Source organism: Artibeus jamaicensis, unplaced genomic scaffold (assembly GCF_021234435.1).
Source record: "Artibeus jamaicensis isolate MK-2021 breed Jamaican fruit bat unplaced genomic scaffold, CSHL_Jam_final contig_76, whole genome shotgun sequence".
In the NCBI taxonomy this organism is placed as follows: Eukaryota; Metazoa; Chordata; class Mammalia; order Chiroptera; family Phyllostomidae; genus Artibeus; species Artibeus jamaicensis.
The window spans coordinates 20,115,726-20,134,404 of record NW_026521954.1 but is presented as its reverse complement, the minus strand read 5'-3'; the positions used below and the strand labels follow the sequence as shown (position 1 = coordinate 20,134,404).

The 18,679-nt window shown below is 46.1% G+C and overlaps 1 protein-coding gene across 1 annotated transcript in view; it reads left to right on the top strand.

Moving 5' to 3' along the window:
- Window positions 1–536: 536 nt before the first annotated feature.
- Window positions 537–18,679, top strand: part of CD38 (CD38 molecule) — a 37,963-nt gene continuing 19,820 nt past the window's right edge. The window contains exon 1 of the mRNA XM_037126863.2: window positions 537–1,085. Coding sequence (XP_036982758.2) covers window positions 814–1,085 — 272 coding nt within the window. The 5' untranslated portion in view covers window positions 537–813. The remainder of the gene's footprint in view (window positions 1,086–18,679) is intronic.

The following is an 18,679-nucleotide window of genomic DNA, read 5'->3' as shown; positions in this document are numbered from 1 at the left end:
CTTAGAGTGCTCCCGTCATGCCAGACACTTTTCTAAGCACGACCCGTGGGTGACAGAATGACATCCCCTCCACGCACTCACAGAGCGAGTAAGAATAACCCACATACACTGAGTGCTTCCCACGTGCCAGGCACGATGGTAAATACACTGCAAATATGAACTCACTTAATCCTCATAACCACTTTGTGAAGTGGGTAACACTGTTGAGCCCACTTTACATCTGAAGCACAGAGAGGTCAAGTAACCTACCCTACCTGGCCCAGCAACCGGGTGATGGAGCTAAGTTTGAACCCAGACCTTTACCAAGACGCCACTTGAGGGAAGGGGTCAGGCTTAGATGGAGCCTTTGAAGGGGGCTGAGCAGGCATGGTCCACGCACGAAGCAGAGGTACAGCATCCCTTGGCAGGTGAAAGGCATTGCTGGTCCACAGGTACATGGGAAGGCAGCCAGCCTTCACCTCTCCCAGGAAGCAGTGCAGCCAAAGTGTAAAGTCCAAGTCTGACAAAGGGAGCTGGCGGAAAGGTGCAGGAACGTAGAGTGTTATGCAGGCATATCTGCAGGGTAAGATTAAGGTGGCTGCCTCTCCCTTTTTTTAACGTCTTATAAAGTCCTCTAACTTCTTATTGGTCCAGCCAGCCAGGGAAGTTTGAAGGACGGGGTAGGGTGGGAAAGGAAGCGCATGCAGAAAAGGCAAGTGAAAGATAAAAGGGGAGGTGCAGTTTCCCAAACAGGCAGCTCTCTCCCCTCTTCCTGCTCGACCTCCTGCCGGTCAGGTCCTGTCCCCCGACTCAGCCCGACCGACCGACCCTGCCATGGACACCGAGCCCGACCACAGACTCAGCCCCGAGCCAGAGGAGAAGCCCTGCTGCGCTCTCTCCAGGAAAGCCAAGATCAGGCTGGGTATCCTTCTGAGCGTCCTGGTTGCATTGGCGATTGTCGCGGTGGTGGTGGTGTTTGGAGTCCTGAAGTTGGGCCAGGCGCCCTCGTACAGGCAGTGGAATGGGACGGGCACCACCCCCCATTTTCTCGAGATCGTTCTGGGACGATGCTACACCTACACTCAAATCAAGCGGCCGGAGCTGCGGTGAGTTGGCGTCAGTGGCGCACGGCTGGGCACCCGCGCGGAGGTTACTGCACACGGCGGGGGCGGGGCGGCGGGGCGGCGGGCTCTGGGGAGCTGCCTGGATTGCCCGAAACAAAGCATCTTCTGTTTCGGGTCAGCTGAGAGCCCGTGGGGCCGTGCTGCTCACCAAGTCCCCGGCTTGCGATTCCTCAAGTCCCTTGCAGAAGTTGGGGGCGCGGTGGGGGACGGTGACACCAAGCGTGCAGCTGAGAGCGCAGCTCGCTGGCCCCGCCAGCTCAGCTGGGAACACTTGGCAGAAATGATTGCTCTCTGGGCAAGGTGCCCAGAGGCCGGGCAGTCCTGACCCGCAGCCCACCTCAGGGCTCCTGGCCCCCCTGCAGAGACGGAAAACCACCGCAGACGCGCCTGGGGGGGGGGTCGGATGGGGTTTGGTGGCATTTTCTACTTCGCTGGGGTTTCTGTTCACTGTCTGAGAGCACAGTGACAGATGGCACCTCCTTAAGTAGCTTCTGGAGCTTGTGGTGGCGGGATGGCATCAGAAGGGCCGGGTTTCTGAAAAGAGTTTCATTCATTAATAGAAAACAGCACCCAGATGCCTCTTGCGCGTGGGGCAATGAATGTAACTAGAGAACTCATTAACAAGACAAAACAAAGCAATAACACCTTCAAAAACTGGCTATTATTTATACGATGCTTGTGTTAATCAGCTCGATGAATCTGTCCAAACCCTCAAAACACCGCCCGCAGGGAGCGATGGGACCTTTCCCGAGGTTCCTCGTGCCCCTCCCAGCTCGCTGCTGATCTCTCTCCAAAGCGAACCACACTTTCTTGATTGCCATTCCCAGGGCACGGCTTCAGCGGTGGCACACACTGGTGAAGTGGTACACGAGGTACAACACGCTGGCAAGTGAAAAAGCTACTTCTCAGGCTGCAGCAATTTTAAGCTGATGAGTTAGAGATTGCACAGTTCTGCCACCGACACACCTGCAGTTCAGGGCTGGGGGCAGGGGGACCTCCGCTCCCCCCCAGCCCCCAGCCCCCAGCCTCCCGGGCTCCCTGAGTGCACGTGCGCTCAGGGGTTAGGTTCTAAAGCGGATCCCAGAGGTCTTCACCAGATTGTTCAAGTCCAACGATTGCCAGGGTCCCTTCAGTTTTGTTTACAAATAATTAAGTAGTTAATTGGTAGAGAAACTAGAAGTTGAGGTGTTTTTTTAGCTCATGACACTGTACCAATGAAATTAACTGATATCCAATCTGAATTGTTAACGATCGAGGCAATCTTTTTATTTTCACCTTAACTTAACATTTAGAAGTGTTTGCTGTTCAGTCGTCTTTGGTCAGGACGTCCGCATGGCAGGCAGGATGCACCATAGAAGCCACGTGGCTTTGGCGTGTTTGTGGGGATGCTTGCTCACCACCAAATACATATGTACACACATATGTTTGGCATGCACACGTGTGCATGCACATGTATTTAAAATATTAACAGGGGATACTTTCTGCTAGTATTTTTTGAGCATCCAGATATCTCGTGTGCCTGTACACACACTATAAGCGGGTTGGTGCCAGGCACTTAAAAACATCAAATCGTTTATCCTTAACAACATGTAGGGCAGAGACTATTGCTGTCCCCTTTTCCATATGAGCAGACAGAGGTAGGGAGTTGGAGGACACTGCAAAGCACTGGCTCCAAAGAATGAATACGGTCCCTGAGGTGGTAGAGTGACCACCACAAAAGCCATGGTCCCTGTCTGGAGGGGTTCTAGAAGGAAAGGGAATGCTATTTATAATCATGCTGAGTCACTGGGCTGAACCCAGAGCTTATGGTCAGCTTGTCCTTGTGGGGCTTGGACAAGGAGCTCTGGAGTCCCACGGCTTGGCTCTGCCACCCAGTCACCCTGGGTGACGAGCTTACTCTCTCTGGCTGCATGCATTCCTGACTATAAAGTGGCATGAGAGTACCTGCCACACGGAGAGATTATGAGGACCAGGAGCAATTGCCCCAATACCTACTAGATGGTGAAAATGCTAAAGATTTTTGGAAATGCAATATGACAGACATCTTTCAACAATAAATGTAGATCAAGGCCAACATCAAAAGGGTAGCCTCATAATTACATTCATTTAAATCACAATCTAATAAGGCAGTTCTCTAATGGTGGAATTTATGTTATTTTTAACTTTTTACTGTTATTCTTTTTTTTTTAACACTTGGTCTTAGAGACATTCCAAAGCTCGTGCACATAGATTTACACCATATTTTTTAATAGCTCATAGTATTCCATAGGGTAGTTGTAAACATTTCCTAGTGACAGAAAATTAATTTCCAATTTTCAGTCCCATTCACTGGTTCAACAGATATTTGTGGAGCATCTGCTCTGTTTCAGGAAGTGACGTAGCTACTAACAATGTAGGGTCAAGTGACAAAGTGCCCATTCTCATGAAGCTGCCACCCTGGTTGGGAGAGACACGTCCCCGGGAGTGTCTTCATACAGGTATTTTTGTGTACTTATGTTGCCGTAGGATAGATTTCTACTGGTGGAATTTCTGGATCGAAGGGAGGATTACGCATATTGGAAATGTTGACAAGTATTTCTAAATTCCCTCTGAAAGGACTGCGCCACTTTATGCTCAGCACCATCTGTCAGAGGACATGTTTTCCTGAAGTCTCATCATCACTGTGTAGCATCAGCGGTGCTTCCTTATGGAAAAAGTGACATCTAACTGTTCCGATTGTCAGCGAGTCTTAGTACGTTCTGTAACGTTATTGGCCATATAGAGAGAGAGTGTGTGTGAGTGAATTTCTTGTTCAGATTCTTACTAATTTCTCTCGAGCTACTTGTTTATTTCTTTCTATGGGAGTTCTTTAATATTGCTCTATTTGTGTATAGTGCTTTCTTTCTCTCTGGCTGTTATCCTTGAATCAAATTTAATTTGTTGTCTCCTGGGAGACTTGAACCTCAAGGTCATGACTGATTAATAATTTCTTCCTTCCTTCTATGTTGTTGAAACTTTGGCACACTATTGCCCTTGTAATCATACCGTCTTAACATCAGCAATCTTTTCCCTGATAAATTAGGAAATTTATACCTTGCCAGATTACTATCGCCTGCCTAGTTTTTTTTATATTGGGCTAAAACAATTTATGTCAATTATTTAACCTGGTATTTCTACTTTGACCCAGTTCTTTTAACCTTTGCAGGTCTTTGTCTAAGCTATGCATTAACATTTAAAGTGAGATATGTTATGTATTGCCAAGCAAAACAAAACCAGCATAAAAATCACACATATAATCATTGTAACTACATACAGTAAAACTGAATGTATAGATAAAAGTAAACTATGGTACTGCTCTGTTAATAACGGAATTATCATAGGCCTTATTATTCTTCAGGATCCATAATTGGTATTTTTCTTATCTATTACTAAGTAAAAAGTCACCCCAAAACTTAGTGGCTTAAAACACAAACCATGTGGTGATTTCACATGACTCGGTAGGTTGGTTGGGCTCGACTAGGTGGTTCTTCTGCTGCCTGCAACATTGACTGGGGCTGAAGTCATCTGAGTGCCCAATGAAGCTGTCATATCCAGATAGATCGATGTCACTCACAGGAATGACACCTGGGAGGGGTCAGCCGACAGGTTGGGTCTCGCTCTTTCTCCTTGAAGTCTCAAAGCCTTACACTCACACCCTCGAAATCTTGGCTCTGTGAACGCACTTTGCTCTCAGTGCCCTGGATGCGCTCTTTGCCTTGAGGCCATTTCTCATTTTGGTATCTTTTTACCTCAAACTACAGGGGATGGCAAGCAGTTTTGTTTTCCAACTCAGCAGTACCTCACTCGGAAATATTTTCTCTTGATTCTCGATTCTGCTAAAAAAAGGAGGAAAGGGGTTTTTTTAAGTTCATTTTTTTCTTTTTTTCTGGACCTCATCATACACAGCTGAGAAAAATGAGTTGGCACTTTCAACAATCTGCTTGGAAATCTCCGTAGCCAAATTTATCAATTCTTTTAGCTCATTAGTGCAGGTGACAGTGTTACTAAACTTTCCACCACTACACAGCATGGGCCATCTTTCTCCTAGCCTCCGATAACACTTTCCTCTCTGTCTGGCCAGCCCTCATAAACAGTGTCCTGGAGGCCTTGCTTGTGCCTGCTCCTCAGTCCCCAATGTTAATGCCACATTATAGTAGTCAGGGCTCTCCAGAGTGACAGAGAGAGATAAATCCTGATTGACTTTAAAAAATTGTCTCGTGACGGTGGGGGCTGACAAGTCCCAAATGTGCAGGGGAGGCAAGCAGGCTGGTAACCCAGGGGAGAGCTCCTGTTGCAGCTCAAGTCTGAAGGCCATTTGCTGGCAGAATTCCCTTTTTTTGGTGGGGGGTGGAGTCAGTCTTTTTCTTAATGTCTTCAGCTGATTGAATGAGGCCCATCTACATTATGAGGAATAATCTGCTTTACTTGAAGTCTATTGATTTAACTTTAGTCTCATCTATGAACACCTTCACAGAGACATCCAGATGTGTTGGACTCAATATCTAGGCACCATGGCCTAGCCAACTTGACACATAAAAGGAACCATCACACACGTGTTTAGGTTTTTGTTAGGTAGCACCTCAGCCCAGGCACCCCTTCCTGTTTTGGTTGTCCATTGCTGCATCATTAACTACCCCAAAGTGTAGTGACTTAAAACAATAAGCACTTATTAGTCTCATGAGTCTGTGTGTTGACTGGGATCAGCAGAGAGGCCTGCCTCACATGGCGTCAGCTGGGGCGGTGGGCATCTGAAGGGCTGACTTGGCTGAGACATTCAAAACCTCACACGTATAGGATGGAGCCATGGCACCTGGGCTCAGCTGGATGGTGGTACCTCCCTTTCTCTTTGTATCATCTCCGGGCTTCTCCTCTCCTGCGACCTTACCACGTGGTCTCTCTCTGGTGCAGCTGGATGCCTTCAGAGTTCCTAAACTCTTAAAAGTGGGTGCTGGCAGGTCTTCTTAAAGCTTTAGACCCACACCTGGCACTTACTTCCACCACATTATGTTGGTTGAAACAGTCACGGGTTCATCCCAGATTCAAAGGGTGCGGAAGCACCAGCCCTGGACAGGGGAGCGGCGTAGATTTTGTGGGTAGCCTTACCCCTTCTTCATGTTTGTTTTCTCAGTTTCATCTTGGTTTTTTCTGTTACATCTGTTGCTCTTTCTATTTGAGTACCTTTCATTAACTATATTTAAAAATGTGATTTCACCTATAAGTGGAACCTAATCAACAAAACAAACAAATGAGCAAAATAGAACCAGAGACATGGAAATAAAGAACAAACTGACAGTAACCAGAGGGGAGTGAGGAAGGGATAAAGTGGTAAAGAAGGGGAAGGGCGAAGTCAGGGCACATGTGTAAAGGACCCACGGACGAGGACAATGGAGTGGAGGAAACTGAATGAGGGAGGTGGGGGTGGGTAGGGCAGGGAGAGAGGAATGGGGGATACGTGGGGACAACTGTATTTGAACAACAATAACAATTTTTTAAAGGATAAAAGAAACAAACAAATGACACGTATCTACTACACGCCACCTGGAACATAAGCTCCTGGAGTCTAAGGGCCATTTGCTGAGCGATAGTACCTGCAGGACCTGAAATAGTGCCTGGGATGTAATGTGCAGAAACACTGAGTTGAATTAAATGAATGATGTAGAAGCTAGTATATTATAAATAACAGAAATAAAGAAAGCCATAATTAATGTATCTCCTCAATAAACTCTTCAATACCATCACTTCTGTAATTTATTGGTTTCTCTTTTGGGCACTTGGATTATTGTTTTTGCTTTTGTGTTAATAGCTTCGTGGTGTTCTGTTTGTTGGTTTGTTTTGTTTTGTTTTTGTAGGCTGTAGAACTTCATCTCCTTTACACATTCTTTGCTTTCCTTTCCCAGTATCTCCAACTCCCATGGAACTCATTTTCTACTAACTTTATAGTGTTGAGACTTGTCTCTCGTTAGCAAGCTGAGCCCCTTTTGAATTAAGCCAGGAGCGTTAAGTGAAGAAGACGCCTCAAGAGATCACACCTGGGCATTCTGTCTAAAGCTTCACACATGGGAGCCACCTTCTGACCAAGATGGCCCTGGGCGTACACAACCCGAGAGACAGGTGGCCCAAGACTCACAGAAGCAGATTAATACTGTGGGGGATGTCAAGTGTCTGGGCAATATTGGGACCTGGGGAATGGGGAAGAGTGGGGCAGAGACTGCAGGAAGAAATGGAGAGCCAGTACCCAGAGTAACACGGGCTTCAAGGTGGGCGCCTAGATGATGTGCCTTCATTTGCATGAGTCTTCTCTCCTGGGGGAAATCCAGGCTTGTCTATGAATTGCAGGCATCCGTGCTGATAGCTGTTGTCTATCCGGGGGTGGGAGCCCGCCCTCCCATGACAGCTCTCCTCATCCCTGCCCCTGGAGCTGCTAGGGCCCTGGAGGGCAGGGACCGTTTCATTCAATCGTGTCCCTCGTTGTCGGGCACAGTGCTCATCACATTATAGTCCCTTAATAGGTGCTTGCTTAATTGGAACAAACTCTTCATCCATCTTATCCTGCCTTGTCTTGATCATTTCTCTGCCCACACTGACTATCTTTCTGATTCCTTTATCTTTGCTTCACAGTTTCTTTTTGCTTCTCTTTCCTCTTCAGAGTTTCTAGCAAAGTTTCTTGGGGCCAGTTCTTCAATTTCACTTCCCCATGTCTCTCATTTTAATGACTTTAGCATTTTATTAACTTCTACTCAGCGAAACTATTAGTGCAAAATGTACAAAAAAGCAAACAGTTAACACTTAGTAAAGGCTTACTGGGTACCTGGAGCTGGGGCTGGTCATGGGGGGGTTTCAGGGAGGAAGAAAGCACAGTCCTGCTCTCCGGGGTCCTGCTGGGGTGGTAGGGGGGACTGGCCTGAAACCGAGTACCCAAGGACAGCGTGACCTATGACAGCAATAGGCTTGTACGTGGGTGACGTAGGCCCCAGGGGGTGGGAGTGGGGTGCTTCTGTGCTGTTAGCTGTTTGCTAGATCCTGTAGGGGGGTCACAGATACACTCAGACAAGAAAATATGTGAACTGTGAACCAAGTGCCAGCACAATGCTACAGAGATTCAGAAATGAGCATCACCAGCTGGTGGGGCAGAGCCAGGAAGGGCTCCATGAAAGAAGTAGCATCTGAGGTATTCCTTTTATGACAGAATTTCATCTACGATGTGTTCTGAATGATGCCTGTTATCCTGTTGAACAGAGCCTGGGAGATGGGTAAGATGCTCCTCCTGGGGGCATGGAGATGGGGCCGCTTGATAGACCAACACTCTTTAAAGGCTGTGGGACCTCGGGAAGGTCCCACTGCTGGGAGGGTCTGGAGCTCTGGTTGGACCACTCACTACCTGGACTTTCTCAGCACACGAGGGACTGTGAGGGTGACCGTACTTGCACAGGACAGAATTCCAGGTGTTTTCTTTGGGGAATGATGGAATGGCCACCTGCTCAACGTCTATTCCCAGTTAGACCTGAACTCCAAAAGAGCTTTGCGTGGCCTCACGCTCACCTGCATGTCCTCAATGCTCAGTTCTGTGATCATCAACCTTCCTTCAATCCCACCTTGCATTCTGGGGTTTGAAGACAGAGACCAGTGGCCAGAGAGAAAGTTTGAGATGCACCTGACTAAACGTGGAAGGTGAATAAGGAAAGCAAAACAAGGCTCCAAGCCATGGGGCCTGGGTGCTGCTGTGGTCACAAGAGGGAAGTCAACCCCAGAGCTGACTCATTTGTAGAAGCAAGGGTGGAGTAGCGTGCACATGCCGACCAACTGAATTTGGGTCTGTGGGACCTGGGGCGCTGTCAAGACACCTGAACAAATGTAGCTCTGGGGATAGACTCTTCTGGAGGTTAGCTGGAAGTCTCGGAGTGAGCATGTCCAGTGGCTGAGTGAGAGACAGCAGAGAAGAGAGGAGAGTGTAGCAGACCCTGTCCAGCAGAGTGCACCTATTGTGGCTTACGACGAGAATCAATGCAGAGGCGACAACAATCCTGTGTGGAAAAAGGGAACAGGCACGATTACTCTCTCAAGGGGAGAGTGCCTACGGGTGCCTCGGCCACTCTAGAGGGGAGTGCCCTGACCCTTGCCTAGACAGGCTTTTTTTCCCCTTGGGTCTTACATCAAAGAAAGATTTATTATCTATCATGTAGAATATTATTGTCTACATTTCAGGTACAATCAAGGAGATAAAAATAACGTGCAGAGGGGAATGGCAATGAGCTGATTAGCTCTGTCCTTGGGAGAGCTCTCACAGGCTTTGGAAATTATCTTGAAGATAGACAATACACACTTGTTGCTTTGGACCAGGGTGAGGGATTTTTAGCAAAAGCAAGCCATAACAGTCTGTAAGCATTTTCTAGGCCTGATTCCCATGGGAAAACTTGGTTTGAAGATCTGGCTCCTGCCTACCACTTGGCATCTGTAGGTTTTCCATACAAAGCTGAGTCGCATTTGCCAGACTTAAACAAACTGGTTCCCTACAGGAGAAAAAGAAGGAGAAATGCCATTTCGGCGCTTTTGGGGTTGGTATGTTGTTCCTAGAAAGGCCTGTGGTGTTCCCTGCTGAGGTCCTGCCTCCAGCCTTGCTCTGGTACCGTGATTAGTCCCTTCTCTGGTACCAGAGAAGAGGTGTGGTTTTCCTGGGAGAAAGCTTTTGTTCTTTATCACAGTGAGCACTTGTGTCCCCTCGGCTTCCTCCTTTCCTGGTTGGAGGGAAAACCCTTGGAAAACAGCTGCTGAAGTTCACTGAGAAATTCTGAAGGAAGACAGGCTGGGAATTGATGTTTATGGGTTGTGTACAATGTCTTTATATAGCCGGTTCTTTAAAAATGTCATCAGAATCCTGTCAGGAAAGTCTGGACACATCTCATGGATGGAGAAATGGGGCCTGAGAGAAGTTAGAGAATTTGGAAATGCCCTTCAGTGAGTCAGGGCTGGCAAGGTGATGTGTGGGGTCCATGTGCATGAAAATGTAGGACTCATTGTTCAGAAAGCAGAAGAAAGCTTTTCCTTCTTTCTAAAGTCTTTGCTTCACCTGCCAGGTGATTTTTATTTGCTATTTAATGTCCAGTTCCCTTGGGCACAAGGGTACTTTCAGGAGCAGAGCGGACTCCCAGACATGCCCAGGGTTGCACCCTGCAACTTGGCACATGAGGAAGGTGTGCCTGACCCCCACCCCCCTGTTCTCGAGCTCCTGCTGGTGGCAGACGGTGGCGGTGGTCATTAGGTGGCAGAGAACCACCTGATGGTTCCAGGGAGGTGGAGAAACAGGCCCAGGTAGGACCATGTGTGAGCCGAGGTGTCCAGCCCCCGGTGCACACATCAGTGTCCCATTGGACTTCTTTCACAAAACACGAGAGCAAAGATAAAGTCATTGAGAATCCCCCAACATTCACCCCCAAGCAGCAGAATACACATCCTTTTGAAGTGCACATGGAACATTTCCTAGGATAGACCATGTTAGTACATGAAAAAAGTCGTCTCAATAAATTTAAAAAGACTGAAATCGTATCAAGTATTTTCTCTGACCACAATGGTATGAAACTAGAAATCAATCATTAGAAAAAAAAAAGGGGGAAAACACATGAAGACAAGGAGGCTACATAATATGTCACTGAAAATGAATGGGTCAACAATGAGATTAAGGAAGAATTCAAAAGCTATCTTGAAACAAAGGAAAATACAAACGTAACCACCCCAAATCTATGGGAAACAGCTAAAGCAGTCCTAACAGGGACACTTGTAGCATTCCAGGCCTACTTCAAGAAACAAGAAAATGTCAAATAAACACCCAAAGGAACTAGGAAAAACCAACAAAGCCCAAAGTAACTAGAAGAAAGGAAATAATAAAAGTCAGAGCAGAAACAAATAAGTCTAAAAAAAAGATACAAGAGATCAATGAAACCAAGAGCTTTTCTTTTTTAAAAGATAAACAAGACTGACAAAGCTTTAACCAGACTTATCAAGAAAAGAAGAGAGAGGACCCAAATAAGTAAAATGAGAAATGAAAGAGGGGAAGTAACGATTGATTCTACGGAAGGAAAAAAGGATTGTAAGAAAATATTACAAACAATTATAGGCCAACAGATTGGACAATTCAAATGAAATGATTAAATTTCTAGAAACACACAATCTTTCAAAGCTGAATCAGAGAGAACTAGAAAACCTTAATAGGCTGACTACAACTAATAAAACTGAAACAGTAACAAAAAACTCTGAATAAACAAAAGGTTTGGACCAGATGGATCCATGGGTAAATTTTACCAAACATTTTAAGAAAAACTAACACCTATCCTTCTCATACTATTCCAAAAAAAATTCTGCAGGAGGGAAGACTCCTAAGCTCATTTTATGAGACCAGCATTATCCTAATTCTAACACCAGATAAGGACATTACAAAGAAAAAAAAATTATAGGCCAATGTCCCTGATGAACATAGATGCTAAAATCCTCACCAAAATATTAGCAAACCAGATTCAGCAAAAGATCATTCACGATGATCAAGTGGGCTTTAATCTGGGGATGCAGAGTTGGTACAATATTTACAAATCTATAAACACGATACACCACATTTACAAAATGAAGGCTAAAAGTCACTCGATTACATCGATAGATGCAGAAAAAGCATTTGATAAAATTAAGCACCCATTTATGAAAAAAACTATCAGCAGAGTGGGAATGGAGGAAACATATCTCGATATAATATCTGACAAACTCCCTGCCAGCATCATACTCAAAGGGCAAAGACTACAAGTGGTTCCTGTAAGGTCAGGAATAAGACAAGGATTGTCTACTTTCACCTCTTACTCAACACAATACTGGAAGTTCTAGCCAAAGTGATCAGACAAGAAGAAATAAAAGGCATTCAAATTGAAAAGGAAGAAATAAAATTGTCATTATTTTCAGATGACATGATACTGTATATAGAGAACCATAAACACCCTAGTATTTTTTCTGATATATCTCCTTGGGCAAGGGAAACAAAAGAAAAAATAAGCAAATAGGGGAATATATGAATAACCCACGGACACAGACAATAGTGTGGTGTGGCCAGAGGGAAGGGGCAGTGGAGGTTGGGTGGAGGTAGTCAAAGGGGGAAATGATGGGCACATGTGTAATAGTGTCATCAATAAAAATAAAGTTAAGAAAGCAAAAGAAATAAGTTTACTATTAAAATTAATAAAAATGGATCCGACTTATTACCCAGCAATTGTACTTTAGGAAATATATCCAAAGAATATCAAAACACCGACTCAAAAGAATATATGCTTTCCCATGTCCATTGCAGTGTTATTTACAATAGCCAACAGTAGGAGCAGCTCAAGTGCCCATCAATAGATGAGTGGATAAAAAGAGCCGTGGCACATTTATACGATGGAATACTACACAGCCATAAAAAAGCCACATCTTACCTTTTGCATGGATGGAACTGGAGAGCATTATGCTAAGTGAAAAATAAGCCAGTCAGAGAAAGACAAGTATCACATGAATCCTTTCATATGTGGAATCTAATGAATAAAATAAACTAACAAAATAGAAACTCATGGATACAGAGAGCAGACTGACAGCTGTCAGGGCGGGTAGTGGGTTGGACGGCTGGGAGATAAATGTGAAAGGATTAGACAAAAACAAACCCACAGACACAGACAACAGTATAGTGATTGCCGGAAAGGGGGTGGGGGTGGTAGAAGAGGGTCAAGGGGGATAGATGGTGATGGAAGGAGACTTGACTTTGGGTGGTGAACGCACCATATGATATACAGATGATGTGTTATAGAACTGTACACCTGAAACCTGTAGAAACTTACTAACCAATGTCACCCAAGTGAAATTTTTTAAAAAACCACACAAGCTAATGTGTCTGAAAATATTAAAGGCATAAAAGAATTTCAAAAAAGAAAGAATTTCAAAACAGCAAATGCAGAGCATTAAACTACAATCAGGGGGCCTTTTTTGCCCAGGTGGCTCAGTGACTGTATTGGTCAGATGTCCGCGAGGCCAGTCTTTGTGGTCTGGCACAGTGGGGACTGAAAGTCAACTCTTTCTGTCCTTGGACTCAGCAGACCGGATGGGCTGATGAGAAAACTGAGGCCTGGAGTGATTTCCCAAGGTCCAAAGCTGGAAAGTGGTAGGGCAGGTTTTTGAACTGACAACACAGCCTGGGGCCACTGCGCCAGGTGGCTTTCAAAAGTGTGTGCTCTGAGCAGCCCTCAGGGCCTGGGGCAGGCACTCCAGCTCGGTTAGCACATCTGCCCGCAGTCTCCAGGGGAGGCAGCTGCTGCTCTTTCTGCCTGCCTCCCAGGGGCTGCAGTGCGGTCACTCAGCTCTTCCGTTTAGGGAGACAAGGTGCCATAGTGCAACTTCCTACTTGTCTTTCTACTTCAGAACAACATAGCAACTTCCTGCAGGGAAGGCAGCAGAACGCTGTGACCTGCCTGGGCACGAGGACACGCTCTCTGTGGTTGATCTCACCTCTTGGAGCTAAGTCAGGAGGGACGGAGGGCCCATGCTGTGCCCCTAAGCCTGTGTCCATGGGAGGCTTTGCTGATTCCCCACGGTACCGTGGCTGAGCCAGGGTTCAGTCTCAAAACCCTCGACAGCCTGGTACGTAGATGCTAATCTTTGGTTGTAGTTGTTTCAAGAGATGCCGTTTATTTTTGATGCTGCTTCAGAATCCTGGGCAGGAGCAGGTCATGAAGAAGGGGTGTTACCGAACAGACCAGGAGCCGGGAGAGAGATACTGTTACTGAATGAACCCCCTTTTCCCCGGGGTCCCCTTGTACTACATTCACCTTGCCCGCCACCAGGGAATTATAGCTCTCAGTGTCAGAGATTGGTGGAAAGGAAAGGAATTATTTATTCAAAGGTTATGCAGACTTAAGAGTAATGACTTAATGTCTTCATTAAAATCCCAAAGTCCCTTAAAACACACACAGTCCTTCCTTCCCCCCTTTGCCCAGCCTGGGGTACCGCACCTCAAGAAAAGAAATAGAACTCTGTGGCTCGGGTATCGCCAGGTTCTTCCCAGTAGTCCGTGCTCAGCTCACAGGCCTCCCTCGGTTCCCAGCACCATCAGCTGTGTTGCCCGGATCTCCAGTTCTTAATCCAAACCCACGTGGCACCTTCTCCTGGCCCACCAGCAAGAATACTTTCACCCCTTTCCTTCCTGCCACGTCTCTCCTGCATTCTTCCAAACTGCTCAGACAGAGCTCTGCCTCTCTGCTACATCTTGCTTTCCAGCTGTTTAGCAAAGGGATCCCCAAAGCTGTGTGGCTCTCCCTCTCTCGCCAAAGCTGCACGGGTCCCCTTTCACAGCTGCGGTGCCTGGGTTTAAATCCCAGCACCAGTCTTCCTCTGTAGCCCCATTTCCGACTCTGCCCACAATTGGCTACACCTGCCAGTGTTCCTGCATTTCCCAGCCACCCCCAGCTTTTTCTGGGCTCCTACATCGTGAGTCCGGGCAGGCGTGGCTCTGTGGTATGAAGAGAGTCACCTGCAAACTCTCACACAGGTGCTGTGACCAGGGCGAGTTGCCTCCCAGTTACATCCTGGGTGGAAGTCACTCCCATCCCCCTGGCTCAGAGCAGGGCCACAGCTATTTAACATACCCATGAAACCGGTCAAAAGTTATGGATCTGTCAAATGACCATTCTAGAGGTTGTCTGCTAAACTGTCGACATGCAAATGGCCCTACTCCTTCTGTCCCATCCCCCAGTTTAGACTTGTGAACTACATTTTAAATATTTCCTGGACATCCTGAGTTCTGGACCCCATTACAAACCCTTTGGTGGGGGGCCCTTGGTTGCACCCTGTTACAGGAGCAGCAGGATGAGAAGCTTGATGAAGACGTTCAAGGGCCTGGGGTTGTTTGCTTTGGAGAAATCCGATGGCAGATACTACAGGTGTGTAAGTGTCCCTCGCTGACTGAAGAAGGGTCCTGTGGCCAGAGGATTAGATGTGCGTTACGTAGCTGGACAAGGCACCATCAGAGCCCCAGAGAGCAAAGAGTCAGGAATAGCAGCAGCCAAAGGCCATCACAGTTTGAATTCATTTGTTGAAGCAGAAGTTTCACAAAGTTAAGAGCCCGTCTTCATAACATACGGAATCAATATGTTAAAGCTTTATGAGTCAATAAATGGGAAAGTCAGTCCAAAGAACATTTGGAGGCACCAAGTATTTATAAGTATTTAAAAGGGAATATTATAATTACATTTATGGGTCAGCTATAAAACCGGTCAATGTTCTACAGGGCAGTAAAAGCCCTTGGGGATATTTTTCTGCCAGACAGGAATTATTCACATCTCCAACAGATAAGTGCTCCAAGTTACCAACTAACTCCATAAAGGTTTGACAGTAAATAACAAAGACAAACAAAGATACATTCTTCTAGATACTGAATTCTTGCATAACCAGTCAAATAATGCTCCACTACGTTGTTGGAGGGATATGCAGCCCATCTTTTCGCTTTGTTTCTAAGGTTTAAATATCTATGTTATTCAGTAAGCATTTATTGAGCTCCTATTATGCTCCACAAGCTCTTCCGGATCTTGGAGATCTAGAAATGTGCAAACCAGACAGAATTCTTACTCTCATGAAACCCCTATTCTAATTCAGGACGGTGAGGGGGCAGTGTTTAGGGTTTTACATACAGTAATAAAATAAAGAGGGCCTTACCGAGTGCTCACATGTTAGCAAAGACCTGCAGACAGAGGGAGAACAAAACCTAGAAATGTCTGGGGAAGAGAGCATTCTGGGCAAAAAAGGAGGAACTTGTGCAAAGACAATGAAAAACAGCAAAAATGCCCGTGGGGTTGGAACTTTCTGTTATGGAAATTTGCAAACATGTGTAACTAGAGAAAATACTTCAGCCCCCCCCATTCACTCGTTACCCAACCTCCATAATGGTCAGCATCTTGCTAGTTCACTGTCTCTTCACTTTTTTCCCCAGAGGGTTTTGCTGGAAAGGAGAGTAGAAACGAGGCTGTGGCAGGCTGGATGAGAAGAGGACCGTGGTGGGAGAAGTCAGGGCTCATTTGAGGGGTAGCTTTTTTCAAGGAGGCTGAGATATCAGTAAAGTGAAGAATACGTCTGAATTTGTAGAGTTTCCTGTGGTCTTTAACAGCTGGTTTACCAATATCAAATTCAGTCATCTTTTTTAAAGTGACCCACCTGTGGTCATTTTTACAAGACATGCAACTTAGTAAATAGAATGGTTCTTTTTTTCACTTACTCAATTTGTTTATGTACAATTTAATTAAATTATATAATTAAAAACCAAGCACAAAAGTAGGTAGATACCAGCCAAGTGAGGAGATCGGAAGTCCCTGGGTACACTAGAGAGCGGCCCGCTTAGTACATAAAAGACCTGCAAATGAACACAGGGAATGGGGTCTTGGTTTATACAGGGACTCAGTTAAACACGTGTTAGTTAAGGGGTTTTGTTTGCAATAAATACATTTAGAACTGGTCAGGCATTTTTTTCTTGCCATTAAAGGAATCCCTCAGAAATATCAGAAAATTACCAAGGCCAAGTTTTCTTTAAATAAAGGATGGTAGGAAGAATAAATGGAGGGGATTCTGAGAACAAAACAGGATGATAGCTGAAATCAAGCGTTGATTGTGTGTATGTGTGTGTTTCAAAGAGTTTGGAAGGAGAGGGGCGACAATATTCATGGAATTTTGTCGTTGATATGAGGGGTGGAGTAGGGATTATCTTTTTCAACAAAATATCACCAGTAAATAATCACTCCGGAACAGGGGATAATGAGAATCTTGTGTTTGAAGACAATAAAGAAAGTGAAAACTGGGTCATAAAACTGAAGAATACATGGAGCAGGAGCACCACTTTCTGTTTCCTTTCAATGACTCTTTTTTTCCTAATTATGAAAGTAAACCATGCCCCTTGTAGAACACTGGGGAAAGTAAAAAAACTACAGATGAAAACAAAATCCCTTATTCCCAAAGTCCAATTCTGAATAGGGGGCAAGTCCACAATTTAAAAGAAGTAAGGAGCTTCACAAAAGGAAGATACATACCCCGTTAAAGCGATAGCCTCACCGTAAGTGATCTCATAGACATGATTCACGTTGGAACTGGCTGTTCCTTCTGCCCAGAATGCTGTTCCCTTGCACGTCTGTATGGCCAAGTCCCTTTCTTCCTGCAATTCTTTGCTGAAATGTCCCCTACCACCCAACCTGTTTGGTGCTGAACCCTGCCGCCCCCCTTGGCATCGCTCCTGCCGCACTTATCTTTTTTTTTTTTTATCCTTCTACCTTTTTCCCTGTTTTGTTTTCTATTTCTTAGTTCTGTGTTTTCGTTTTTTTCCGTGGAACTGGAAAACATCTACGGTGCTCTGCAGCTGCCCGTTCACTGAGTGCTGCTCTGGTAGAACGTAAACTCCCACGAGGGCAGTGACTTTGTTTTATTTCCTGGTACATTGCTACATGTTCACAAATGCGCCGAGCACATACTAGGTTCTCCATGGATATTTTCTGAATTAATGAATTAATGCCGTCTATGCTTGCCTGTTGCCTGAAGAGTCTTCCGATTTTAATGACTGCTGAGAAAATCCCAAGTGCCCGAGCCAGTCCCACCGGTCACTCATCTCCACCACAAGGTGGCAGGCTTCACCTTTAATACCCACCTCCGCAGCCTCGGATTTGAGTGAACTTGCTTGTTTTCTTTGGACCAAGACAACCAGCTGTGCAGGACTTGTCATGGAATAGAAAATTCATCGGACGAATGGAATTAGCCCTCAAGACCTGAGTGCCCTTAGGGAGGAGGATTTAGGGTGTGTGAGCCCCCCCCCCCCGAAAGCAGCACCTTACGAAGGTGGTGATGCTTCATCGACAGGGACTTGAGATATAATTACTTGTGGGAAGGTGTAGGTTTAGAGAGAAACGAGGGCATAGTGCTATGAACCCTGACGTGCACGGACAACACGCCAAATGGATTTAACCACCAAATACATCTGCTTTTCCACCCGAGCACAGATATCGCCACACAAGACTTGGGCCCTTTCTGCCCCATCCGCTCTTACGTACCCCATTCACTGTATCCATCACCTGGGAATACCTGTGCACTATTTTGGCCTTCAGCCTCTCCGGGGATCTGGGTAAATCACAACCCCTGTGGGGTCTGAGGTCCTCTCTTCTGTTAGGAACGACCTCGTTGTGAGATTGTACGGCCATGAGTCTACATTTCCGGTGGGAGGCAGCATTTTGGGGAAGAAGGAGCTGAGGTTAGAATGGAAGCAGTTGTTTGGCTTTGGACCGGTTTCGAGACTCTCTGAGCCTCAGCGGCTCTGGAACAGGAGTAATGCCAGCATCCTCCCCAGAGGGCTAGTGCGGGATGGAGACCTGACGAAGGTCAGTTACGCACTTAGCATCTGCCCAGCGTGGTCCCTTCCTCCTTCTGCTCCTACCTCTTGCCTCTGGCTCCTGGAGACAACCTGCCTGGAAGGCCAGAGGTAGGGAGAAGGGGTGAGACTGAACAAGAGGGCGTGCGTGACTCATGGGGAATAGGGTGAG